This window comes from Salmo salar, chromosome 05 (assembly GCF_965601325.2).
Source record: "Salmo salar chromosome 05, fSalSal1, whole genome shotgun sequence".
In the NCBI taxonomy this organism is placed as follows: Eukaryota; Metazoa; Chordata; class Actinopteri; order Salmoniformes; family Salmonidae; genus Salmo; species Salmo salar.
The window spans coordinates 95,994,750-96,022,329 of record NC_138295.1 but is presented as its reverse complement, the minus strand read 5'-3'; the positions used below and the strand labels follow the sequence as shown (position 1 = coordinate 96,022,329).

The 27,580-nt window shown below is 47.8% G+C and overlaps 1 protein-coding gene across 3 annotated transcripts; it reads right to left on the bottom strand.

Annotated features, from left to right (window-relative positions):
* LOC106592347 (microtubule cross-linking factor 3) lies at positions 1–27,580 on the bottom strand. Of its 3 annotated transcripts, none has more exons than XM_082976023.1 (12): positions 27,484–27,580; positions 25,436–26,355; positions 24,305–24,529; positions 21,723–21,881; positions 20,814–20,882; positions 20,384–20,700; positions 18,867–19,017; positions 17,491–17,655; positions 16,666–16,866; positions 16,200–16,556; positions 14,412–15,115; positions 1–137 (listed from the first exon to the last, which is right to left on the bottom strand). In XM_082976023.1, exons 2-11 carry the CDS (start codon positions 26,246–26,248, stop codon positions 14,996–14,998), a joined length of 2,577 nt encoding a protein of 858 aa, XP_082832149.1. In that variant the 5' UTR covers positions 26,249–26,355; positions 27,484–27,580; the 3' UTR covers positions 1–137; positions 14,412–14,995. The 3 variants fall into 3 exon arrangements, with proteins under 3 accessions (XP_082832149.1, XP_082832150.1, XP_082832148.1); XM_082976024.1 differs by lacking the exon at positions 1–137 and adding an exon at positions 10,455–10,616 and having other exon boundaries at positions 14,412–15,317; XM_082976022.1 differs by lacking the exon at positions 1–137 and adding an exon at positions 10,455–10,616.

The window sequence follows — 27,580 nt, the reverse complement described above, 5'->3', positions numbered from 1 at the left end:
TCCATGGCTGCCGTGTGGGTGTCAACCAGCAGCCTCCTCTGCTGCTCTCTGTCCCTCTGATGAAGAGTACTCTCCCTGGGCTCTGGACTCTGAGTTCTCAGCCCCACCTCAACGACAGGACCTCCTCTAGCCTCCAACTGGACAGGAAGAGAGAGATGGAGGGAGAGATGGAGAGGGGGGAGTAAAGAGAGAGGCAGGCAGGGAGAGAGAGAGGGAGATGGAGAAGGGGGAGTAGAGAGAGAGGCAGGCAGGGAGAGAGGGAGATGGAGAAGGGGGAGTAGAGAGGCAGGCAGGGAGAGAGGGAGATGGAGAAGGGGGAGTAGAGAGAGAGGCAGGCAGGGAGAGAGGGAGATGGAGAAGGGGGAGTAGAGAGAGAGGCAGGCAGGGAGAGAGGGAGATGGAGAAGGGGGAGTAGAGAGGCAGGCAGGGAGAGAGGGAGATGGAGAAGGGGGAGTAGAGAGAGAGGCAGGCAGGGAGAGGGGGAGATGGAGAAGGGGGAGTAGAGAGAGAGGCAGGCAGGGAGAGAGGGAGATGGAGAAGGGGGAGTAGAGAGAGAGGCAGGCAGGGAGAGAGGGGGAGATGGAGAAGGGGGAGTAGAGAGAGAGGCAGGCAGGGAGAGAGGGAGATGGAGAAGGGGGAGTAGAGAGGCAGGCAGGGAGAGAGAGCAGACAAGATAATTAGGTGGGAGAGAATGTCAGGGAGTGTCAGGAAGAGGGGTGGAGGGAGAGAAGGACCAGGGGGAGGAGAGGAAAGGGAGAATTCAGAGAACGGATGGAAGGGATTAAAAGATCATAACTCAAAGGAGTTGATGGTCAACCTCTCCTGTCTCTCCTGTCTCTCATCATCTGACAGGATATCACAGCTGCCTCTACACAGTTCCTTTCCTGTCTGTGGTCCTGTCTCCCTGTCTTGTCTCTGGACACTATCTACAGAGTAGTTGTTAAAAAGGGGAGTACATTTTTTAAAAACTTTATTTAACTAGGCAAGTCTGTTAAGAACAAATTCTTATTTATAATGACGGTCTACTGGGGAACAGTGGGTTAACTGCCTTGTTCAGGGGCAGAACGACAGATTTTTACCTTGTCAGCTCGGGGGATTCGATCTAGCAACCTTTCGGTTACTAGTCCAACGCTCTAACCACTAGGCTACCTGCCGCCCCTCCACTCTAACCACTACCCTGCCGCCCCTCCACTCTAACCACTAGGCTACCTGCCGCCCTCCACTCTAACCACTAGGCTACCTGCCGTCCCTCCACTCTAACCACTAGGCTACCTACCACCCCTCCACTCTAACCACTAGGCTACCCTGCCGCCCCTCCACTCTAACCACTACCCTGCCGTTCCTCCGCTCGAACCACTAGGCTACCCTGCCGCCCCTCCACTCTAACCACTACCCTGCCGTTCCTCCACTCGAACCACTAGGCTACCCTGCCGCCCCTCCACTCGAACCACTAGGCTACCCTGCCGCCCCTCCACTCGAACCACTAGGCTACCCTGCCGCCCCTCCACTCTAACCACTAGGCTACCCTGCCGCCCCTCCACTCTAACCACTAGGCTACCCTGCCGCCCCTCCACTCTAACCACTAGGCTACCCTGCCGCCCCTCCACTCTAACCACTAGGCAACCCTGCCGCCCCTCCACTCTAACCACTAGGCAACCCTGCCGCCCCTCCACTCTAACCACTAGGCTACCCTGCCGCCCCTCCACTCTAACCACTAGGCTACCCTGCCGCCCCTCCACTCTAACCACTAGGCTACCCTGCCGCCCCTCCACTCTAACCACTAGGCTACCCTGCCGCCCCTCCACTCTAACCACTAGGCTAACCTGCCGCCCCTCCACTCTAACCACTAGGCTACCCTGCCGCCCCTCCACTCTAACCACTAGGCTACCCTGCCGCCCCTCCACTCTAACCACTAGGCAACCCTGCCGCCCCTCCACTCTAACCACTAGGCAACCCTGCCGCCCCTCCACTCTAACCACTAGGCTACCCTGCCGCCCCTCCACTCTAACCACTAGGCTACCCTGCCGCCCCTCCACTCTAACCACTAGGCTACCCTGCCGCCCCTCCACTCTAACCACTAGGCTACCCTGCCGCCCCTCCACTCTAACCACTAGGCTAACCTGCCGCCCCTCCACTCTAACCACTAGGCTACCTGCCGCCCCTCCACTCTAACCACTAGGCTACCTGCCGCCCCTCCACTCTAACCACTAGGCTACCTGCCGCCCCTCCACTCTAACCACTAGGCTACCCTGCCGCCCCTCCACTCTAACCACTAGGCTACCCTGCCGCCCCTCCACTCTAACCACTAGGCTACCCTGCCGCCCCTCCACTCTAACCACTAGGCTACCCTGCCGCCCCTCCACTCTAACCACTAGGCTACCCTGCCGCCCCTCCACTCTAACCACTAGGCTACCCTGCCGCCCCTCCACTCTAACCACTAGGCTACCCTGCCGCCCCTCCACTCTAACCACTACCCTGCCGTCCCTCCACTCTAACCACTAGGCTACCTGCCGCCCCACCACTCTAACCACTAGGCTACCTGCCGCCCCTCCACTCTAACCACTAGGCTACCTGCCGCCCCTCCACTCTAACCACTAGGCTACCTGCCGTCCGTCCACTCTAACCACTAGGCTACCTGCCGTCCCTCCACTCTAACCACTAGGCTACCTGCCGTCCCTCCACTCTAACCACTAGGCTACCTGCCGTCCCTCCACTCTAACCACTAGGCTACCTGCCGTCCCTCCACTCTAACCACTAGGCTACCTGCCGCCCCTCCACTCTAACCACTAGGCTACATCCCGCCCCTCCACTCTAACCACTAGGCTACATCCCGCCTCTACACTCTAACCACTAGGCTACCTGCCGCCCCTCCACTCTAACCACTAGGCTACCTGCCGCCCCTCCACTCTAACCACTAGGCTACCTGCCGTCCCTCCACTCTAACCACTAGGCTACCTGCCTCCCCTCCACTCTAACCACTAGGCTACCTGCCGCCCCTCCACTCTAACCACTAGGCTACATCCCGCCTCTACACTCTAACCACTAGGCTACCTGCCGCCCCTCCACTCTAACCACTAGGCTACCTGCCATCCCTCCACTCTAACCACTAGGCTACCCTGCCGTCCCTCCACTCTAACCACTAGGCTACCTGCCGTCCCTCCACTCTAACCACTAGTCTACCTGCCGTCCCTCCACTCTAACCACTAGTCTACCTGCCGTCCCTCCACTCTAACCACTAGGCTACCTGCCGTCCCTCCACTCTAACCACTAGGCTACCTGCCGTCCCTCCACTCTAACCACTAGGCTACCCTGCCGTCCCTCCACTCTAACCACTAGGCTACCTGCAGTCCCTCCACTCTAACCACTAGGCTACCTGCCGTCCCTCCACTCTAACCACTAGGCTACCTGCCGTCCCTCCACTCTAACCACTAGGCTACCTGCCGTCCCTCCACTCTAACCACTAGGCTACCCTGCCGCCCCTCCACTCTAACCACTACCCTGCCTAGTGTCCATACATCAGACACAAACATCTGCTGTTTAGGCCAATTCAGGAAATCTTGTATTTTTAATACCAACTAGTTGTGTTGACTGTGAGTGGTTTGGGTTAAGAAGGGCAGCGTTAAGGGAATCAGTCCTCTCTCTCTCTGTGTGGTCAATATAACCCTTAGAGAAACTATACTGGCTGTGGAGCTGGAATGAGACCAGGACAATGCTTCTCTCTGTAGTAAGTACACATAGACTTGCATCCAAAATGGCATCCTATTCCCTATATAGTGAACTACTTTTGACCAGGGCCCGTGGTGGTCCCGTAACTAAGGGCCATGAAGTTATGGAGTACTGGTGGGCCGTAACTAAGGGCCATGAAGGTATAGAGTACTGGTGGGCCCGTAACTAAGGGCCATGGAGTACTGGTGGTCCCGTAACTAAGGGCCATGAAGTACTGGTGGTACCGTAACTAAGGGCCATGAAGTACTGGTGGTCCCGTAACTAAGGGCCATGGAGTACTGGTGGTCCCGTAACTAAGGGCCATGAAGTACTGGTGGTCCCGTAACTAAGGGCCATGGAGTACTGGTGGTCCCGTAACTAAGGGCCATGAAGTACTGGTGGTCCCGTAACTAAGGGCCATGAAGTACTGGTGGTCCCGTGGCTAAGGGCCATGGAGTACTGGTGGTCCCGTAACTAAGGGCCATGAAGTACTGGTGGTCCCGTAACTAAGGGCCATGAAGTACTGGTGGTCCCGTAACTAAGGGCCATGAAGTACTGGTGGTCCCGTAACTAAGGGCCATGAAGTACTGGTGGTCCCGTAACTAAGGGCCATGAAGTACTGGTGGTCCCGTAACTAAGGGCCATGAAGTACTGGTGGTCCCGTAACTAAGGGCCATGAAGTACTGGTGGTCCCGTGGCTAAGGGCCATGGAGTACTGGTGGTCCCGTAACTAAGGGCCATGAAGTACTGGTGGTCCCGTAACTAAGGGCCATGAAGTACTGGTGGTCCCGTGGCTAAGGGCCATGAAGTACTGGTGGTCCCGTAACTAAGGGCCATGGAGTACTGGTGGTCCCGTGGCTAAGGGCCATGGAGTTATGGAGTACGAAGAGAACACTGTTTCTCCTTGTCTCTCTGGTCCCTCTGGTTGTGTCCTAAATGGCACCTTATTCCCAATATAGTGCACTACTTTTGACCAGGGCCCATTAGTGCAGCATATAGGAACTAGTGTCCCATTTGGGAAGCATCGTCTGTCTGTCTGAGGTCTTTGAACGCTCTGTGTAATTGCAGTGGCAGGATGACTGGAGCTGTCCAGTCTATTCCTAACCAAACAGGAACAGGAATACACAGAGAGTGCTACTGCTGTAACTCAGAGGTTAAATTGAGACGGAGGCTGATGCTCTTCTTGGCAGTGAGGTATGTATATTCCAGGAGGACCTGTAACAACAATGGTTGACTAGAGTCTTACAGTTCTCCAGACAGGCTGGCAGACACAGACAGACAGACAGACAGACAGACAGACAGACAGACAGACAGACAGACAGACAGACAGACAGACAGACAGACAGACAGACAGACAGACAGACAGACAGACAGACAGACAGACAGACAGACAGACAGACAGACAGACAGACAGACAGACAGACAGACAGTAAAACACAGAGGAGGCAGGCTGGAAGGCAGACAGTAAAAGACAGAGGCAGGCTGGCAGACAGACAGCAAAAGACAGAGACAGGCTGGCAGACAGAGACAGGCTGGCTGGCAGACATAGAATAAACACACAACAGCAGCCATCTCCTGCTGCTTTAGGACTGGACAGTGTGTCCGTGTGTGTCCGTGTGTGTCCGTGTGTGTCCGTGTGTGTGTCCCCGTGTGTGTGTGTCCGTGTGTGTGTGTGTCCGTCCGTGTGTGTGTGTAAAGGTAACAGTATCATCGTGGTCTCTCTCTATTAATAGGAGCCTCAACCAACCAGCCAATGCTGTACAGAGTTACAATGTCACATACATTCCTCAGGGAGCGGTGGGGCTGGAAGGACAAGTGAGATGTTTCTGCTTGACAAACATCTAAAGTATGTGGACAAATATGCCTGCAGATATCCGGCTCGGCCCCAGGATGCTTGGTGGTGGTAAGACCTGGTAGCTCAGCCCCAGGATGCTTGGTGGTAAGACCTGGTAGCTCAGCCCCAGGATGCTTGGTGGTAGTAAGACCTGGTAGCTCAGCCCCAGGATGCTTAGTGGTGGTAAGACCTGGTAGCTCAGCCCCAGGATGCTTGGTGGTGGTAAGACCTGGTAGCTCAGCCCCAGGATGCTTAGTGGTGGTAAGACCTGGTAGCTCAGCCCCAGGATGCTTGGTGGTGGTAAGACCTGGTAGCTCAGCCCCAGGATGCTTAGTGGTAAGAGCTGGTAGCTCAGCCCCAGGATGCTTGGTGGTAAGACCTGGTAGCTCAGCCCCAGGATGCTTGGTGGTGGTAAGACCTGGTAGCTCAGCCCCAGGATGATTGGTGGTAAGACCTGGTAGCTCGAAGACACAGGATGCATGGCACCCTATTCCCTACATACAGTAGTGCACTACTTTTGACCAGGGCCCATAGGAAATAGGGAGCCCTTCGAGACAAACCGCAGGCTGTGTATAACTGTCTATAAACTAAACTGTGGCAGCAGGATGTGGCTGAGAGGCGAAAACAGCTTTTACAATGGAGCTAACCCCTCCCTGCACATCACCAGGCTATGCCAGACCAACATTCCATTTATTAATATAGAACACTGTGGACTCACACAGAACCATCAGAACTCTGGGAAACAACAAGTGAATTCTAGAAGCTGATGTGGTCTGACAATCATTAATATAGAACACTGTGGACTCACACAGAACCATCAGAACTCTGGGGAACAACAAGTGAATTCTAGAAGCTGATGTGGTCTGACAATCATTAATATAGAACACTGTGGACTCACACAGAACCATCAGAACTCTGGGGAACAACAAGTGAATTCTAGAAGCTGATGTGGTCTGACAATCATTAATATAGAACACTGTGGACTCACACAGAACCATCAGAACTCTGGGGTACAACGAGTGAATTCTAGAAGCTGATGTGGTCTGACAATCATTAATATAGAACACTGTGGACTCACACAGAACCATCAGAACTCTGGGGAACAACAAGTGAATTCTAGAAGCTGATGTGGTCTGACAATCATTAATATAGAACACTGTGGACTCACACAGAACCATCAGAACTATGGGGAACAACGAGTGAATTCTAGAAGCTGATGTGGTCTGACAATCATTAATATAGAACACTGTGGACTCACACAGAACCATCAGAACTCTGGGGAACAACGAGTGAATTCTAGAAGCTGATGTGGTCTGACAATCATTAATATAGAACACTGTGGACTCACACAGAACCATCAGAACTCTGGGGAACAACAAGTGAATTCTAGAAGCTGATGTGGTCTGACAATCATTAATATAGAACACTGTGGACTCACACAGAACCATCAGAACTCTGGGGAACAACAAGTGAATTCTAGAAGCTGGGAGTGTTTTGATCATGGAATAGTTTTAACACTGAACACAGTTCCTCTTCATAACTAGTTAGTGAACAGACTGGACTGTTTATATTCTTAGTACGAGACCAACATGGGATCCTGACAGATGACTGGGTCATACAGCACAGGGGTGTACGGTACAAGCTTCACCCACAATCACACACACGCGCACACACACGCACACGTTCAGTTTCTATGCTTCAGTCATGCTTTAATTCCAGACCTATGTAAGGAGATGTTGTGTTACTCTGTTAAGTGAAAGGTCTGTTTAGTATGAGTCCATAGCTATCCCCTGTTTAGGATGAGTCCATATCTATCCCCTGTTTAGGATGAGTCCATATCTATCCCCTGTTTAGTATGAGTCCATATCCATCCCCTGTTTAGGATGAGTCCATATCTATCCCCTGTTTAGGATGAGTCCATATCTATCCCCTGTTTAGTATGAGTCCATATCTATCCCCTGTTTAGGATGAGTCCATATCTATCCCCTGTTTAGGATGAGTCCATATCTATCCCCTGTTTAGGATGAGTCCATATCTATCCCCTGTTTAGGATGAGTCCATATCTATCCCCTGTTTAGGATGAGTCCATATCTATCCCCTGTTTAGTATGAGTCCATATCTATCCCCTGTTTAGTATGAGTCCATATCTATCCCCTGTTTAGTATGAGTCCATATCTATCCCCTGTTTAGGATGAGTCCATATCTATCCCCTGTTTAGGATGAGTCCATATCTATCCCCTGTTTAGGATGAGTCCATATCTATCCCCTGTTTAGGATGAGTCCATATCTATCCCCTGTTTAGTATGAGTCCATATCTATCCCCTGTTTAGTATGAGTCCATATCTATCCCCTGTTTAGGATGAGTCCATATCTATCCCCTGTTTAGGATGAGTCCATATCCATCCCCTGTTTAGGATGAGTCCATATCCATCCCCTGTTTAGGATGAGTCCATATCTATCCCCTGTTTAGGATGAGTCCATATCCATCCCCTGTTTAGTATGAGTCCATATCCATCCCCTGTTTAGGATGAGTCCATATCTATCCCCTGTTTAGGATGAGTCCATATCTATCCCCTGTTTAGTATGAGTCCATATCTATCCCCTGTTTAGGATGAGTCCATATCTATCCCTTGTTTAGGATGAGTCCATATCTATCCCCTGTTTAGGATGAGTCCATATCTATCCCCTGTTTAGGATGAGTCCATATCTATCCCCTGTTTAGGATGAGTCCATATCTATCCCCTGTTTAGTATGAGTCCATATCTATCCCCTGTTTAGTATGAGTCCATATCTATCCCCTGTTTAGGATGAGTCCATATCTATCCCCTGTTTAGTATGAGTCCATATCTATCCCCTGTTTAGGATGAGTCCATATCTATCCCCTGTTTAGGATGAGTCCATATCTATCCCCTGTTTAGGATGAGTCCATATCTATCCCCTGTTTAGGATGAGTCCATATCTATCCCCTGTTTAGGATGAGTCCATATCTATCCCCTGTTTAGGATGAGTCCATATCTATCCCCTGTTTAGGATGAGTCCATATCTATCCCCTGTTTAGGATGAGTCCATATCTATCCCCTGTTTAGGATGAGTCCATATCTATCCCCTGTTTAGGATGAGTCCATATCTATCCCCTGTTTAGGATGAGTCCATATCTATCCCCTGTTTAGGATGAGTCCATATCTATCCCCTGTTTAGGATGAGTCCATATCTATCCCCTGTTTAGGATGAGTCCATATCTATCCCCTGTTTAGGATGAGTCCATATCTATCCCCTGTTTAGGATGAGTCCATATCTATCCCCTGTTTAGGATGAGTCCATATCTATCCCCTGTTTAGGATGAGTCCATATCTATCCCCTGTTTAGTATGAGTCCATATCTATCCCCTGTTTAGGATGAGTCCATATCTATCCCCTGTTTAGTATGAGTCCATATCTATCCCCTGTTTACATGAAAGCTTAGAGAAAAGCTGTGTACTTTCCCAGACTCTGGTTTTCCACACAGTCTGTCCATTGTCTTGTCTGTCTGTCTGTCTGTCTGTCTGTCTGTCTGTCTGTCTGTCTGTCTGTCTGTCTGTCTGTCTGTCTGTCTGTCTGTCTGTCTGTCTTGTCTTCAGACCCTGAATCCCCTCATCCAATTGATTGGTCACACATTCACAGATCACAGATCCCACCATGTGATGCGAGCATGACTCTTCTAACCACATCACAGGCCTCTGAAAGATGGCTGACTGTGTCCTACAGTACTGACACAGAGAGATATTATAGAGGGAGATGGCTGACTGTGTCCTACAGTACTGACACAGAGAGATATTATAGAGGGAGATGGCTGACTGTGTCCTACAGTACTGACACAGAGAGATGGCTGACTGTGTCCTACAGTACTGACACAGAAAGATATTATAGAGGGAGATGGCTGACCGTGTCCTACAGTACTGACACAGAGAGATATTATAGAGGGAGATGGCTGACTGTGTCCTACAGTACTGACACAGAGAGATATTATAGAGGGAGATGGCTGACTGTGTCCTACAGTACTGACACAGAGAGATATTATAGAGGGAGATGGCTGACTGTGTCCTACAGTACTGACACAGAGAGATATTATAGAGGGAGATGGCTGACCGTGTCCTACAGTACTGACACAGAGAGATGGCTGACTGTGTCCTACAGTACTGACACAGAAAGATATTATAGAGGGAGATGGCTGACCGTGTCCTACAGTACTGACACAGAGAGATATTATAGAGGGAGATGGCTGACTGTGTCCTACAGTACTGACACAGAGAGATATTATAGAGGGAGATGGCTGACTGTGTCCTACAGTACTGACACAGAGAGATATTATAGAGGGAGATGGCTGACTGTGTCCTACAGTACTGACACAGAGAGATATTATAGAGGGAGATGGCTGACTGTGTCCTACAGTACTGACACAGTCAGTGTATAGTGTAGTATCATATAGTGTAGTATAGTATCATATTGTATAGTATAGTGTAGTATCATACTGTGTAGTAGCATACTGTATAGTATGGTGTAGTATCATATAGTATAGTATCATGTAGTATCATATAGTATAGTATAGTGCAGTATCAGTAGTGCGGTATCATATTGTATAGTATAGTATCATATAGTATAGAGTAGTATCATATTGTATAGTATAGTATCATATTGTATAGTATAGTATCATATTGTATAGTATAGTGTAGTATCATATAGTATAGTATAGTGTAGTATCATATAGTATAGTATAGTGTAGTATCATATAGTATAGTGTAGTATCATATAGTATAGTATAGTGTAGTATCATATAGTATAGTATAGTGTAGTATCATATAGTATAGTATCATATAGTATAGTATCATATTGTATAGTATAGTGTAGTATAATATAGTATAGTGTATTCTTACCTGTGCGATTCTGCATTTCAGCTGAGCTCTCTCCAGTTCCCAGGCACATCTGTCCTTAGTGTACTGCAGCTGTAGCTCGCTCCTCTTGGACTCCTCTCTCTTCACCTCTAGCTGCACCTCCTCCACTACAGTCTTAAGATCCAACAAAATCCTTCTGTTCTCCCCTCCCTGAGAATCAATACAGCAACACAGAGTTAGCTGTTCTCCCTGAGAATCAATACAGCAACACAGAGTTAGCTGTTCTCCCTGAGAATCAATACAGCAACACAGAGTTAGCTGTTCTCCCCTCCCTGAGAATCAATACAGCAACACAGAGTTAGCTGTTCTCCCTGAGAATCAATACAGCAACACAGAGTTAGCTGTTCTCCCTGAGAATCAATACAGCAACACAGAGTTAGCTGTTCTCCCTGAGAATCAATACAGCAACACAGAGTTAGCTGTTCTCCCTGAGAATCAATACAGCAACACAGAGTTAGCTGTTCTCCCCTCCCTGAGAATCAATACAGCAACACAGAGTTAGCTGTTCTCCCCTCCCTGAGAATCAATACAACAACACAGAGTTAGCTGTTCTCCCTGAGAATCAATACAGCAACACAGAGTTAGCTGTTCTCCCTGAGAATCAATACAGCAACACAGAGTTAGCTGTTCTCCCTGAGAATCAATACAGCAACACAGAGTTAGCTGTTCTCCCCTCCCTGAGAATCAATACAGCAACACAGAGTTAGCTGTTCTCCCCTCCCTGAGAATCAATACAGCAACACAGAGTTAGCTGTTCTCCCTGAGAATCAATACAGCAACACAGAGTTAGCTGTTCTCCCTGAGAATCAATACAGCAACACAGAGTTAGCTGTTCTCCCTGAGAATCAATACAGCAACACAGAGTTAGCTGTTCTCCCCTCCCTGAGAATCAATACAGCAACACAGAGTTAGCTGTTCTCCCTGAGAATCAATACAGCAACACAGAGTTAGCTGTTCTCCCTGAGAATCAATACAGCAACACAGAGTTAGCTGTTCTCCCTGAGAATCAATACAGCAACACAGAGTTAGCTGTTCTCCCTGAGAATCAATACAGCAACACAGAGTTAGCTGTTCTCCCTGAGAATCAATACAGCAACACAGAGTTAGCTGTTCTCCCCTCCCTGAGAATCAATACAGCAACACAGAGTTAGCTGTTCTCCCTGAGAATCAATACAGCAACACAGTTAGCTGTAGCTGGTGTTCCACAATACATACATTCAGAAAACACTCAGAACAAAAACAAAATCGTAGTAGTGAACCAGATGTATCATCTAAAACTTGTGAATAGAATATCTACCTGTGCTGAAGTGTGAAATTATTTTCAAAATTAGGCCTACTTGTATCTCAGCAACTTGTCTTAAAAGTATCTCCTTCTGTCGAATCCATTCTTCCTTGTCCTGTCCGTGGCGTTTCTTTAAGTGCTGAAACTTGTGTTTCAGACGGGAGTGATGAGTCCCCGGTTCTTGCGTCCGATCCACTGATGTTCCAACCGTTCCAGAATGAGACCGTTCGGTGAACTGAGTGACTGTTGGCGGGGAGGAGAACGTCCTGAACGGGCTGCGACTCTTCTTCCCTCTGCCCCTCTCTCTTTCTCTTTCCAACCGGGAGCAGGGAACGAATTCCCAGTCCTGCGCTGGCACGTACCCACCGCCGCCGCCTCCGCCTCCACCTCCTCCACTACCCAAATCTGACCCATTTCCGAACGCAGCATTCCACATTTCTCAACGCGCAGTGACAAACAAACACAAACTGATGACAGCCTTTCGGTTGACCGGGGGGGCTTTCGGTTGTAGTTGCAGCAGCATAATTATCCGAAACCGGAGATTTCCCCGGACTTGTCCGTTTCTCTCAACGCTGAACCAGGAGCAGTTCGAGGCCATGCAGCGATGTGCGTATTTGTCCCTTCCATGTCACCGCGCCGTTGCCAAGGTCAACAGTCGGTCATTATGCGGCGGCACTCTACTGATGCTATCTGGATTTATTATCCAAACTTCTTTAGGCTAGTCATTATTCCTACGGTAAAATACTACGGTTACCGGCCAGGCTCCTGCCCTGTGCAGCGCGCTGTGTGGGTGACGAACACCCAGTAGGTTGTTGTTACGGGGACAGGACGACTACCCAATAATACACCTAGTCCACTGATGTAAGAGCTGGGGGACTATTTTTACACCCTGTAACCATGTATATCATTTACTCAATAACCCCACCGGGTAACGTAGACTACTAAGTAACGGAGCCGGGAGTAGGTCGCGCGGAACCCCCCGTTGAATAAATATGAATTAAATCACGTCTGTTTACTACCGGGTCGATTATTGTCGCGGGGCTCTGACTGCGGAATGTGGATCAAGTGGTAGACTAGACTATTCAAAGGGTTGTAACCGTGACCGTGGCGATAAATGTGTTCAGCTCGCTGGTTATAGTCTAATGGGTGTTTATTGGCTTCACACGCAAAATCAGAAGCCAAATGTTGCACAGCCTGTCAATACACACACACACACACACACACACACACACACACACACACACACACACACACACACACACACACACACACACACACACACACACACACACACACACACTCTTGCAGTTGATCCACGTTTCTGTATTCGCAGTTAGTCTGCATCCTATTTTGATATAAGGCTGTGCTCCGTTATTTCACAAGAACCCTTTCATTGCCTTCAAATCTCTGAATAGATTCGGGACATCTGAAAACATCTTACCTGTTATGCAATGTCCAGCTGTGTAATATCATAAAGTTCTCCAAAAACACCAAAATAAGCTATCCAACAAAAAAAACGGGTCTTTCTGGTCAGTTGTTAATGAAAATCAGAGTGGTCCCTAAATCCAACGGAAATAACCGTCTTGGTCTGACTTGTCTTTATTTTTTCCTGATGCTTTTTCATTGGACAACTCGACCAGACGAGCCACGAAGAAGCCCCCGCGTACTTCTCCCTCACAGCTGGTCTTAATACCGTTTATGACGTCACATACCCACCGCCGGATGAGAATCGCCGTGTGTTCCGGTCTCAGTGGCCAATAGAACTTACGGGATATTAACAAGACCACATCCAACACAAATCAAATGTTATTGGTCATGTGCACATATTTTACAGATGTTATCGCAGGTGTAGCGAAACGCGTATGTTTTCTAGGTCCCAACAGTGCATTATTACAACAGTAATACCTAACAAAAACACAACAATACACCCAAAAAAATATCAGAACGAGCAATGGAATGTATGTATATGATGGTGTGTATATACACATTATGACAATATACAAATAGAAAAGGTGTGTACAGCAGTAGTTATATAGGATGAGCTTTGACCAGAATACAGTATGTAACAGTCTAGCTTCCGTCCCTCTCCTCGCCCCAACCTGGGCTCGAACCAGGGACCCTCTGCGCACATCAACAACTGACACCCCACGAAGCATCGTTACCCATCACGCCACAAAAAGCCGCGGCCCTTGCAGCGCAAGGGGAACAACTACTTCAAGGTCGCAGAGCGAGTGACGTCACCCGATTGAAACTAGCGCGCACCACCGCTAACTAACTAGCCATTTCACATCGGTTACATATATATAAGTGACCAGTGTTCAATGACTATGTACATAGAGCAGCTGTTAGTATTTTTCATTTAGTTTATGTTGCACATATTTCTTACTGTTTAAAACTCTGTGTTGTTGGTTAAGGGCTCGTAAGTAAACATTTCACAGTACTCCAGGTGAACGCTCTGTTGATGGATTATGTGTCCCTAACACTGCTATACTGTACATGCATGAGCACTATACATAGGTAGGTACTGTGTAGGTTTACAGACTGGGCCTCCTATACACCCACAGCAAACTGTTGTTCCTTCCTGCCTTTTGCATCAGAGTTCTGGGGGACCTCTAAAATAAGGTTAGATAAGGGACCATTTACTGTTAACCTTGTCTACTCACCTAATAATATACAGTGTCTCAGTCCCAGAGGTGTGTGGTCTCAGCCCCAGAGGTGTGTGGTCTCAGTCCCAGAGGTGTGTGGTCTCAGCCCCAGAGGTGTGTGGTCTCCTCCAGTGTCTCAGCCCCAGAGGTGTGTGGTCTCAGTCCCAGAGGTGTGTGGTCTCAGTCCCAGAGGTGTGTGGTCTCAGTCCCAGAGGTGTGTGGTCTCAGTCCCAGAGGTGTGTGGTCTCCTCCAGTGTCTCAGTCCCAGAGGTGTGTGGTCTCAGTCCCAGAGGTGTGTGGTATCAGCCCCAGAGGTGTGTGGTCTCAGTCCCAGAGGTGTGTGGTCTCAGTCCCAGAGGTGTGTGGTCTCAGTCCCAGAGGTGTGTGGTCTCCTCCAGTGTCTCAGTCCCAGAGGTGTGTGGTCTCAGTCCCAGAGGTGTGTGTGGTCTCAGTCCCAGAGGTGTGTGGTCTCAGTCCCAGAGGTGTGTGGTCTCAGCCCCAGAGGTGTGTGGTCTCAGCCCCAGAGGTGTGTGGTCTCAGTCCCAGAGGTGTGTGGTCTCAGTCCCAGAGGTGTGTGGTCTCAGTCCCAGAGGTGTGTGGTCTCAGTCCCAGAGGTGTGTGGTCTCAGTCCCAGAGGTGTGTGTGGTCTCCTCCAGTGTGTGTTGAAAGCGTGTAAATAGTAACTGCTGAAACGTGGAATAGTGTCCCGTATCACGTGTGACCTTAGATGGGAATGTTCCAAAAGAAAAAATACAAACCAAATAAAAATATGACTAAACAAAAAATATGTGTCTATGCAAAGTGAGACGGACGTTACAGGACGAAGAAGAGAGTAAAGAGGAAGACGAGTTTGAAGATGGTGGTATAGGAGAGTGAAGAGAACAGGACGAGGATGAGGATGAGCAGAATGATGGGTTGAAACATCTAGATGGGTTAATAGGACAGAGAAGGAGGAAGAGTCAGGAAAACAGAATGGTAGAAAGACAGGAAGAGAGAACAGATTAAAAGCAGGTTAAACAATACTGACATTCAGACCAAATAGAGGCCTGTCCTACAGTAGATGTAATACTGACATTCAGACCAAATAGAGGCCTGTCCTACAGTAGATGTAATACTGACATTCAGACCAAAATAGAGGCCTGTCCTACAGTAGATGTAATACTGACATTCAGACCAAATAGAGGCATATCCTACAGTAGATGTAATACTGACATTCAGACCAAATAGAGGCCTGTCCTACAGTAGATGTAATACTGACATTCAGACCAAATAGAGGCCTGTCCTACAGTAGATGTAATACTGACATTCAGACCAAATAGAGGCCTGTCCTACAGTAGATGTAATACTGACATTCAGACCAAATAGAGGCCTGTCCTACTGTAGATGTAATACTGACATTCAGACCAAATAGAGGCCTGTCCTACAGTAGATGTAATACTGACATTCAGACCAAATAGAGACTTGTCCTACAGTAGATGTAATACTGACATTCAGACCAAATAGAGGCCTGTCCTACAGTAGATGTAATACTGACATTCAGACCAAATAGAGGCCTGTCCTACAGTAGATGTAATACTGACATTCAGACCAAATAGAGGCCTGTCCTACAGTAGATGTAATACTGACATGTCCACAATGCATACATGTAATGGGTGTGTGTAAGTGTCTGCCAGGGTTTCCGTTAGGAAATGTGGTGACGGACATTTTAATTTACCGGACATTTAATAAGGAGGGAGGGGGGGGGGGGGGGGAGGGGGCAAAAGGCCAACGGAAACCCTAGTGTGTGTCTAACTCTGTTCAACTTACAGACAGTGGTTCCTCTTCCTCTTTGTCCTCTGGCTTGGGGACATCCAGTCTGTCTATAAATCCCTGCAGCTCCTTCCTGAAGGCCTTCATCTGAGCGGTGATCCTGTACAACAACTCATGTTCTCTGACGGTGCTCCCTTCCTCCTCGTAAAGCTCCCCGTTGGAGACCATATAGACCCGGGCCTCAGCCATGATGGTACCGGTGTCCGCTATCAGCCTGTCGATGGTCCGACCAAGCCGCTCTGCTTCTAGACGGATGTCTACCATCTGCTGCCGGTCCTTCAGGCTGCGGGGGAGGAAACGGCCCTCGGGGGTGTAGAGGGAGCGCGTGGGGGTCAGGCACCGGATGTTACGCACCTGGATTGGTAGGGAGACGGGATAACCTTAGGATTAGCTTCGGGCTTGTCAGCTTCACTGTATTTAATACACAAAGCCATTATTGGGTTTACTGTGGTACGTGTATCACCTCGTCCGAGTCGCACTCCCCTCCGACGGGGCCTTCTCGTTTACGGTGGGGTGGGAAGCGCGATGAGGTGGAGGCGTCATCTCCTCCGTCACTCTCTGCGTCACTTTCCCGGGGGCTGGCCCTGATGCCCAGGTGTGATGCCAGGTCGTAGCGCTGCATGTTGGACAGCAGGACACGGTTCTCATACTGCATCTGCATCACCTGTAGAGGTAAGGAGACAGGATAGCATTATGTTAGCGTCAGAGACAGGATAGCATTATGTTAACGTCAGAGACAGGATAGCGTTATGTTAGCGTCAGAGACAGGATAGCATTATGTTAGCGTCAGAGACAGGATAGCATTATGTTAGCGTCAGAGACAGGAAGGCATTATGTTAGCGTCAGAGACAGGATAGCATTATGTTAGCGTCAGAGACAGGATAGCATTATGTTAGCGTCAGAGACAGGAAGGCATTATGTTAGCGTCAGAGACAGGAAGGCATTATGTTAGCGTCAGAGACAGGATAGCATTATGTTAGCGTCAGAGACAGGATAGCATTATGTTAGCGTCAGAGACAGGATAGCATTATGTTAGCGTCAGAGATGGATAGCATTATGTTAGCTTCAACTGTCAGCTTCATTTCAATTCAATGAATTCAGGAAGTAAACTGAAATTCCACTTCCAATGTGTTCTCAGTGAGAAGCATGGAGGGAAATTGGAATTGGAATTCCAGGTAACTTCCTGAATTGAAGGAATTAAAATGGAAGTGACCCCAACCTTGCACAGAAGAAGAAAAAAAAAATACACAGAGCATTGTGGGTAGTGTAGTCCATCATGCTGCCTCACCTTGCCACTCAGCTCGTTGATCTGCAGCCTGGCAGCCTTTAGCTCCTCCTGCAGGACCTCCACCTTGGCCCGGTCTGCAGCCGCTCCGACACCACCACCTCCTCCACCACCAGCGCCGTGCCTGGAGCCCTCCTTGTACTTCAGCTTGTTCAGCTCTCCCGTCACCTAAAAGAACGATATAGTGGGCGATTGAAACAGGATGTACTTTAGTAAAACTACCTTAAAGCTTAAATCACTGACTGTATATGGTTCTGGATTAAAGAACGTCTGTTAAATCTGTGGTTCTCAACCTGGGGTACGTGTCCTGTGTCCTTCCCCCAGGAGGTACATGTTAAACCTTATGAGACCAGGTGTCCTTCCCCCAGGTGGTACATGTTAAACCTTATGAGACCAGGTGTTCTTCCCCCAGGAGGTACATGTTAAACCTTATGACACCAGGTGTCCTTCCCCCAGGAGGTACATGTTAAACCTTATGAGACCAGGTGTCCTTCCCCCAGGAGATACATGTTAAACCTTATGAGACCAGGTGTCCTTCCCCCAGGAGGTACATGTTAAACCTTATGACACCAGGTGTCCTTCCCCCAGGAGGTACATGTTAAACCTTATGAGACCAGGTGTCCTTCCCCCAGGAGATACATGGTAAACCTTATGAGACCAGGTGTCCTTCCCCCAGGAGGTACATGTTAAACCTTATGGGACCAGGTGTCCTTCCCCCAGGAGGTACATGGTAAACCTTATGAGACCAGGTGTCCTTCCCCCAGGAGATAAATGTTAAACCTTATGAGACCAGGTGTCCTTCCCCCAGGAGGTACATGTTAAACCTTATGACACCAGGTGTCCTTCCCCCATGAGATACATGGTAAACCTTATGAGACCAGGTGTCCTTCCCCCAGGAGGTACATGGTAAACCTTATGAGACCAGGTGTCCTTCCCCCAGGAGGTACATGTTAAACCTTATGACACCAGGTGTCCTTCCCCCAGGAGGTACATGGTAAACCTTATGAGACCAGGTGTCCTTCCCCCAGGAGATACATGTTAAACCTTATGACACCAGGTGTCCTTCCCCCAGGAGGTACATGGTTAACCTTATGAGACGTTGCTACGAGGGGGTGTTGAGAGAGAGAGATAAATGTGATCAGTAACGACAAATACTCTACTATATGATTCACACGTAGAATGTAAACGGCTTCTTTCCAAATTGCACCCTATTCCCTATATAGCACACTAGTTTCAACCAGAGCCCTTTGCTCCCTGGTCTAAAGTAGTGCACTATATAGGGAATAGGGTGCCATTTTGGGACTAACACTGTTGTTCTCCTCTACATCCTGCAGTAGTAGTGCACTATATAGGGAATAGGGTGCCATTTGGGACGCCACCTTGTTGTTGTCCTCCTCTGCGTCCTGCAGGTTCCTCCTGAGCAGCTCTGCCTCGTCCTCCACCAGCTGTAGCTGCTGTCTCAGCTCCCTGAGTTCCTCTCCCTGCTCCCTGCTGCAGCCATGCTCAGCCGAGCCTCCAGCCACCTCATCCCTGGTAACGCATCGATCAGCACGTCGATCAACACATCCATCAATCAATACATCAATCAATACATCCATCAATCAATACATCCATCAATCAATACATCCATCAATCAATACATCCATCAATCAGCACGTCGATCAACACATCCATCAATCAATAAATCGATCAACACATCCATCAATCAATAAATCAATCAACACATCAATCAATACATCAATCAATCAATACGTCAATCAATACATCAATCAATCAATACATCAATCAATACATCAATCAATACATAAATCAATCAATACGTCAATCAATACATCAATCAATCAACACATCAATCAATACATCAATCAATCAATACATCAATCAACACATCCATCAATCAATGCATCAACCAATCAATACATCAATCAACACATCAATCAATCAATACATCAATCAATACATCAACCAATATATCAACCAATCAATATATCAATCAATATATCAACCAATCAATGATCAATCAATCAATACATCAATCAATACATCAACCAATCAATATATCAATCAATATATCAACCAATCAATGATCAATCAATCAACACATCAATCGATACATCAATCAATATATCAACCAATCAATATATCAATCAATATATCAACCAATCAATGATCAATCAATCAACACATCAATCAATACATCAATCAATATATCAACCAATCAATACATCAATCAATCAAATGTATCTTGTTTATTTACAAAGACATATGGAGATCTGAGAGGATTTGATTGGTATAAGCAATATGGGGAAACTTTTATCAAGCCTATCAGAGAGCAGGGTGGAGCTACTACCATATTGCTGACAGCTGTCAAATCCTCTCAGATCTCCACAAGTGCATCAAGTCTATAGGCTTTAGGGTTTAGGGCGTAGGGTTTAGGGGTCCGTTGGGTCTACCGGTCTCTCCTCTCCTCCAGTTCAGGCCTCAGTCCTCTATTCTCCACCTCCCTCCCTCCCTCCCTCCCTCCCTCCCTCCCTGTCTCTCATGTCCTCCAGTTCAGCCTTCAGTCCTCTATTCTCCACCTCTAGTCCTCCCTCCCTCCCTCCCTCCCTCCCTCCCTCCCTCCCTCCCTCCCTCCCTCCCTACCTGTCTCTCATGTCCTCCAGTTCAGCCTTCAGTCCTCTGTTCTCCACCTCCCTCCCTCCCTCCCTCCCTCCCTCCTCCCTCCCTCCCTCCCTCCCTCCCTCCCTCCCTCCCTCCCTCCCTCCCTCCCTCCCTACCTGTCTCTCATGTCCTCCAGTTCAGCCTTCAGTCCTCTATTCTCCACCTCCCTCCCTCCCTCCCTCCCTCCCTCCCTCCCTCCCTCCCTCCCTCCCTCCCTCCCTCCCTCCCTCCCTACCTGTCTCTCATGTCCTCCAGTTCAGCCTTCAGTCCTCTATTTTCCACCTCCAACTCTACGATCTTCCTCCCCAGGATGTTGGCTTCCTCCTCCACCAGCCTCAGTCTCAGTTTCAGCTCTGACTCCCGGGTGGTAGCTGGTCCACCAGCCTCTCCCTTGGGCCCAGGGCTATCCACATCCCCGTAGAAAGAGCGATACTTCTGCAGCTCGTGTTCCAGCCGGTCCTTCTCCTTGTCAATTTTAGCCATCTTCTTCCTCATTAAAATGGCTTCCTCCTTGATGAAGGCCAACTGGCATTTCAGATCTTCGTTGTCCTCCTGAAGGAGAGAAGAAGAATATAATATATATATATGTTTTGGTCTCGTCTCTTTCGTCATTATAGTTTGACGAATAACAATGATGTAAAACATTGTTGAAAATAGTGCCGTACTTCTATTGGAGTCTGTGGAATCCTCTTCTCTTTCTGAACGTCCCTGCCTCCTCTCCTCTTCAGTGACAGCTGCAGAGAATAAAGATGGAATCATCAGCCCACCTGTTAACTGTTGTACATGACTGGTGGAATCTGTCGTGGACAGTACCATGTTCTTTACAGGACAGGCTGTTAATCATTAAAACATGACTCTCGGGAAACCTCTTAACTAACAAGCTTGTGATGAGTAACCAGACCCTGTGTTAACTCCCTGAGCTAACGTCTCGGCTTTAGCTCGGCAGGCTTAACACGGTGTTGTGGCACGCAGGAGACCTGGGTTTGAATCCAGCTGGTCACGTGACACTGCGGAACCTTGCCCTCCCTGACAGCAGGTGTCCTCATTACCTCCTTCTCCAGCTGGTTGTGCAGGGCCTGCTTGGTCACCTCCACCTAACCCTAACCCACCACCCTAACCCTCCCCTGTCTACCCCTGTCCCCCCCCCCCACCTCACCCCATCCCTCCCCCTCATCACCTCCTTGGCCTTCTCCAGCTGGTTGTGCAGGGCCTGCTCAGTCACCTCCACCTAACCCTAACCCACCACCCTAACCCTCCCCTGTCTACCCCTGTCCCCCCCCCACCTCACCCCTTCCCTCCCCCTCATCACCTCCTTGGCCTTCTCCAGCTGGTTGTGCAGGGCCTGCTCAGTCACCTCCACCTAACCCTAACCCACCACCCTTACCCTCCCCTGTCTACCCCTGTACCCCCCGCCACCTCACCCCTTCCCTCCCCCTCATCACCTCCTTGGCCTTCTCCAGCTGGTTGTGCAGGGCCTGCTCAGTCACCTCCACCTAACCCTAACCCACCACCCTAACCCTCCCCTGTCTACCCCTGTCCCCCCCCCACCTCACCCCTTCCCTCCCCCTCATCACCTCCTTGGCCTTCTCCAGCTGGTTGTGCAGGGCCTGCTTGGTCACCTCCACCTCTATCAGCTTTTGCCTTAGCTTCTCGTTCTCCTCCTCTGTCTTCGTCCTTTTCTCCTCCACATTCTCCAACTCATGGTGCAGACGCACTGACACATCCTTCGCTACCTAGAGAGGGGGGGCGGGGGGCAGAGAGACAGGGAGGGAGAGAGACAGGGAGGGAGAGAGAGGGAGAGAGACAGGGAGGGAGAGGGAGAGAGAGAGAGGGAGGGGTAGGGAAGTGGAGAGGGAGGGGGAGGGAAGTGGAGAGGGAGGGGGAGATGGAGAGAGAGAGGGATGGAGGGGGAGAGCGAATGGGAAAGGGAGGGGGAGTGGGGGAGGGAGAGGGATGGAGGGGGAGAGAGACAGGGAGGGGGAGATTTATTTAAATTGATTTTTTATAAATTTGACAGGATTTCTTAAAACCTGTTTTTGCTTCGTCATTATGGGGTATTGTGATGTCATTATGGGGTATTGTGATGTCATTATGGGGTATTGTGATGTCATTATGGAGTATTGTGATGTCATTATGGGGTATTGTGTGTAGATTGATGAGGATTTGTTTTTATTTAATCCATTTTAGAAAAAGGTTGCAACGTAACAAAATGTGGAAAAGGTCAAGGGGTCTGAATACTTTCAGAATCCACTGCATATGTAACTGTATATACACAAGCATTTTGGGAATAGAATGGCATTTGGATCAAACCAAATAGCATTCATCACATCCACAGTTCACAGCAGACACAGTCTAGACAACATTACCGTCAGGTCCCACCCTATGACATATAGTCTAGACAACATTACCTTCAGGTCCCACCCTATGACATATAGAGTCTAGACAACATTACCCTATGACATATAGAGTCTAGACAACATTACCCTATGACATATAGAGTCTAGACAACATTACCCTATGACATATAGAGTCTAGACTACATTACCCTATGACATATAGAGTCTAGACTACATTACCCTATGACATATAGAGTCTAGACAACATTACCCTATGACATATAGCGTCTAGACAACATTACCTTACGACATATAGAGTCTAGACAACATTACCCTATGACATATAGAGTCTAGACAACATTACCCTATGACATATAGAGTCTAGACAACATTACCTTATGACATATAGAGTCTAGACAACATTACCTTCAGGTCAAACCATATGACATATAGAGTCTAGACAACATTACCCTATGATATATAGAGTCTAGACAACATTACCTTCAGGTCCCACCCTATGACATATAGAGTCTAGACAACATTACCTTTAGGTCCCACCCTATGACATATAGAGACTAGACAACATTACCTTCAGGTCCCACCCTATGACATATAGAGACTAGACAACATTACCTTTAGGTCCCACCCTATGCCATATAGAGTTTAGACAACATTATCCTATGACATATAGAGACTAGACAACATTACCTTCAGGTCCCACCCTATGACATATAGAGTCTAGACACCATTACCCTATGACATATAGAGTCTAGACAACATTACCTTCAGGTCCCACCCTATGACATATAGAGTCTAGACAACATTACCCTATGACATATAGAGTCTAGAAAACATTACCTTCAGGTCAAACCCTATGACATATAGAGTCTAGACAACATTACCTTCAGGTCCCACCCTATGACATATAGAGTCTAGACAACATTACCCTATGATATATAGAGTCTAGACAACATTACCTTCAGGTCCCACCCTATGACATATAGAGTCTAGACTACATTACCCTATGACATATAGAGTCTAGACAACATTACCCTATGACATATAGAGTCTAGACAACATTACCCTATGACATATAGAGTCTAGACAACATTACCTGATGACATATAGAGTCTAGACAACATTACCCTATGACATATAGAGTCTAGACAACATTACCTGATGACATATAGAGTCTAGACAACATTACCTTATGACATATAGAGTCTAGACAACATTACCTTCAGGTCAAACCCTATGACATATAGAGTCTAGACAACATTACCCTATGACATATAGAGTCTAGACAACATTACCCTATGACATATAGAGTCTAGACAACATTACCCTATGACATATAGAGTCTAGACAACATTACCTTATGACATATAGAGTCTAGACAACATTACCTGATGACATATAGAGTCTAGACAACATTACCTTATGACATATAGAGTCTAGACAACATTACCTGATGACATATAGAGTCTAGACAATATTTCCTTCAGGTATTTTAACAGACCTAACACATTGGTCAATCTAAGCACAGGCAGTAGCGCTATAGGTTCATTGGTGTGTTAGAAATATTTTTTCTATTTTCAATATCACAATTATCGCCGCACTTGTTGGCATTGGTGCGAAAGGACTTGGTTTAATGAATAAACAAGTTGTGGGTGTCTCGAGGCTTGGCCCCTCACTGAAATGCAATGGTTCATTGGATCAGTGTTAAACTTTGCACATACACTGCTGCCATCTAGTGGCCAAAATCTAAATTACTTTATGGGCCGGAAAATAGTTATCCTAGAGTCTAGACAGGGTCTTACCTTCAAGTCCTGCTCCAGGGCCCTCAGTAGCTCTCCGTCTACCTCTCCCGTCTGAGCGAACCTCATCCTCTTCCTCTCCGCCTTCCTCAGACGGTACTGGAGAATCCGGCAGTTCTTATTGGCTCGCTCCAGCTCGCGATGCATGTCCTGCAGCTGGCACGCGTCCTCTTCGTAGAACGTGTCTCTCATCTCGTCCATCTCCGCTCTCATCTCCTCTATCTCAGTCTAATGGGAATGAATGAGAGAGAGAAAGAGAGAGATGGAGAGGGACACAGCAATTAGAGGCATCAATAAAACATTATAGAGGCAACAGCAAAGGCGTCATGCCCATAGGGGCACAGGGGCACGTGCCCCCTCAGATTTGTGCTGTAAATATTACTTTTTTTAACTATAAATTTTTTTACATATATATATATATATATATATATATATATTATTATTTTTTTTTTTTCTTCTTTTTTTTTCTTCTCTGTAATACTACTAGCCACTTTTAGGAAGCAATTTTATGAAGTTGGCTTTAGCTAGCCCAGATAGGTTCCCAATCTCCCAACCTCATAACTAGCTACCAAGGAGCCATTTTCAGGCTATAAAGTTAAGAGTAGCTAGCTTGTCTAACTATCTTAGCTGGCATGCCTGCTGGCAAGGCAGGTAGACTTTAGAAAACCAATCAATAACTAAATGTACTGAATAAGACTCACATTCCTTTCAATGTTTTACCCAGATTTGAGCAGAGATGCAGAAAAGCATATTTAGTTTCATTAAAAAAAAGAGCCACCAGTAAGGAGAATAGAAACATCTCAAGAGGTTTAGATATGCAGAGGAATATATATATATATTGGACATATAATTAAGCATAATGATTATGGCTCTAGATTGCTGGAAAAAAAAGCTGTTTCAGGTGTTTGAAAAATGATAAATTCTCCAATTTATGGACAGGGGCATAGCCCCTCTCCGGAAACCCCCCTACCCCCTACCCCCAGCCATCCTCATGTACTTTCTGCCCCTCAGATTTTGGGGGTGCATGACGCCCCTGGGCAACAGTATAAAGCGTAGGCTGCTAAAACATGCTGTTATTAAACCCATTATTTTTAAACCCATACAGACGTGACAATGGCAGACATATAGACATACCTTTAGCTCATCATTTTCATCCTCCAGTTTCTCTATCTCCTCCTGAAATAGCTGGTCGGGCTCAGGTACCGGTTCGGGCTCGTTAACGATGGCCTCAGGGGAGAGATCCTCTGGTACCGCCGTTTCTGTGACCGGCTCCGGGGGAGACTGTGTCTTTGTCTTCATCTTTCCTCCTCCTTTTTTTAAGCTTTTATTAAGGTGAAACTGGATCAGCTCAGACTGCAAACATCCCTCTCTCCAGAAGCCAGGGCCGCAGCCCACACTGCTCTTGCCAGAGGTTTTTTTGTTTCCGGTCGTTGTACCGCTAGCCTCACCTTCTCCTCCCCCTCCTCTCGGGTTATTGTTCTTCAATTTAGGAGATTTGGATGAACAAGGTTGATCAGAAACAACCCGTGTTGTATCCCCCTTCAAACACGATATATCAGTACAACGCGAGTCTTCAGACTGACTGCTGCGCTCCTCTGCCGCTCCTCTGCCGCTCCCAGCCGCCGCCGCCGCCCTGGTCAACGTATGGATTTCAGCACCATCGGACTGGACAGGGACCGCGCCTGCCACGCTTGCCGCGCCTTTGAAAGAAAAATACTGTCTGTCTTTGCTGGTTGCCGTGGAGACCGGGGAGCTGCCGCGGCTGCCTCTCCCTCCTCCGCACTGCTTTGACGCGATGCTCTTTGACGGAGTGCTGCTTTTCGGTGTCTCTTTAGATCCAATGTCTTTGCCGCCAGCCGGGGAGGAAGCGCGCTGTAGCTGCTGCCTTCTGTTGCTATTGTCTAGCTGGCTGCGGGAGTCGGCAGCGCCGCCCGACGCAGGGTTCATGGTGTCATATAGAGAGGATGGACGTTCAGTTCAATAGCCTAGTCTACAATCCACATCACATCATCACATCAGCCAGACAGTACCCTCCCTGCGCTGTGTTCTTCTGGCTGAAAAATAATACAGTGAACACGTCGTTATTTTAACTACAAAGAAAAATAAGCCGAGAAACGGAGGTGATTTGCTTCCATGCGTTTCTTGAAAGTAGACTCAAGTAGGCTAAACGAGAGGCCATTCTATTCTGAGAGGTCTTTAAATATAGAGCGTGGCTGAAATTAATATTTTATGTAAAAGGCACCTTCATAACAACACTGCCCCAATCCACCCACAATAAGGTTGCAGTACCAACACCATCAGACCACGCCCACCGGGCTACTAGCCCGCACGCAGAGAATGGCTGCAGTAATTGGAAATCTCATCAGCCAATTAAATTGCACTAGGCTGAAGCATGTGTCCAGCCATTCTACTGTAGATCTCTCTCTCTCTCTCTCTCTCTCTCTCTCTCCTCTCTCTCCTCTCTCCTCTCTCTCTCTCTCTCTCTCTCTCTCTCTCTCTCTCTCTCTCTCTCTCTCTCTCTCTCTCTCTCTCTCTCTCTCTCTCTCTCTCTCTCTCTCTCTCTCTCTCTCTCTCTCTCTCTCTCTCTTTCTCTCTTTCTCTCATTCTTTTAAAGACAGGATTCTTCGGAAGCTCTGACCTCTAGAAGTAAACATCGTCGAGACAAGGCTCGAGGGAAAATGTTTTGAATATCTGTCAGGTTCGTGGCTGTCGTTCCACTCCTACCGCTCCGACACGTCCGATGAGACTTTATCAACCGGATGGAACGGATAAACCCGCTGAGACACTACTCAACCGGATGGAACGGATAAACCCGCAAAATAAAGGAGCGAGCAATCTACACGATGCTCGCGTTGTAGTACAATCAATAGTTAAATACCGTCTAGAATTCGATAGTCAACCTAGTGTGTGTAGTACATTTACATTTACATTTTAGTCATTTAGCAGACGCTCTTATCCAGAGCGACTTACAGTAGTGTTGCAGTCTAATGAGAGGTTAGTTTCCGACAGAAACCACACACACACACACACTGGGTCTAACAAATCATAAAGATTCAAATCGATTGACACAATTAAAACCCTTTGTCCTCTCTAAGCACTAAATATATATTGACGTTAATCATACAAATAAGAGTTATTCTTAACCAATGAAAACAATGAATATCATTTAAAGGACATCTTACCAGCAGTATCCCGGCGACAGTGATGGGGAGGAGGAGGAGGAGGAATCCCCTCCTCTGAATCTCTTTGAGCGCACGCGGCCCCAACCACCAATGAAAC

Excerpts from the sequence above, each read along its gene's own strand:
- LOC106592347 (XM_082976023.1), bottom strand. The coding sequence starts at position 26,248 with ATGAACCCTGCGTCGGGCGGCGCTGCCGACTCCCGCAGCCAGCTAGAC. Across the intron at positions 24,530-25,435 it reads ATGAAAATGATGAGCTAAAG|ACTGAGATAGAGGAGATGAG; the intron begins GTATGTCTATAT and ends CATTCCCATTAG. Across the intron at positions 19,018-20,383 it reads CTGGAGGACATGAGAGACAG|GGATGAGGTGGCTGGAGGCT; the intron begins GTAGGGAGGGAG and ends ATGCGTTACCAG.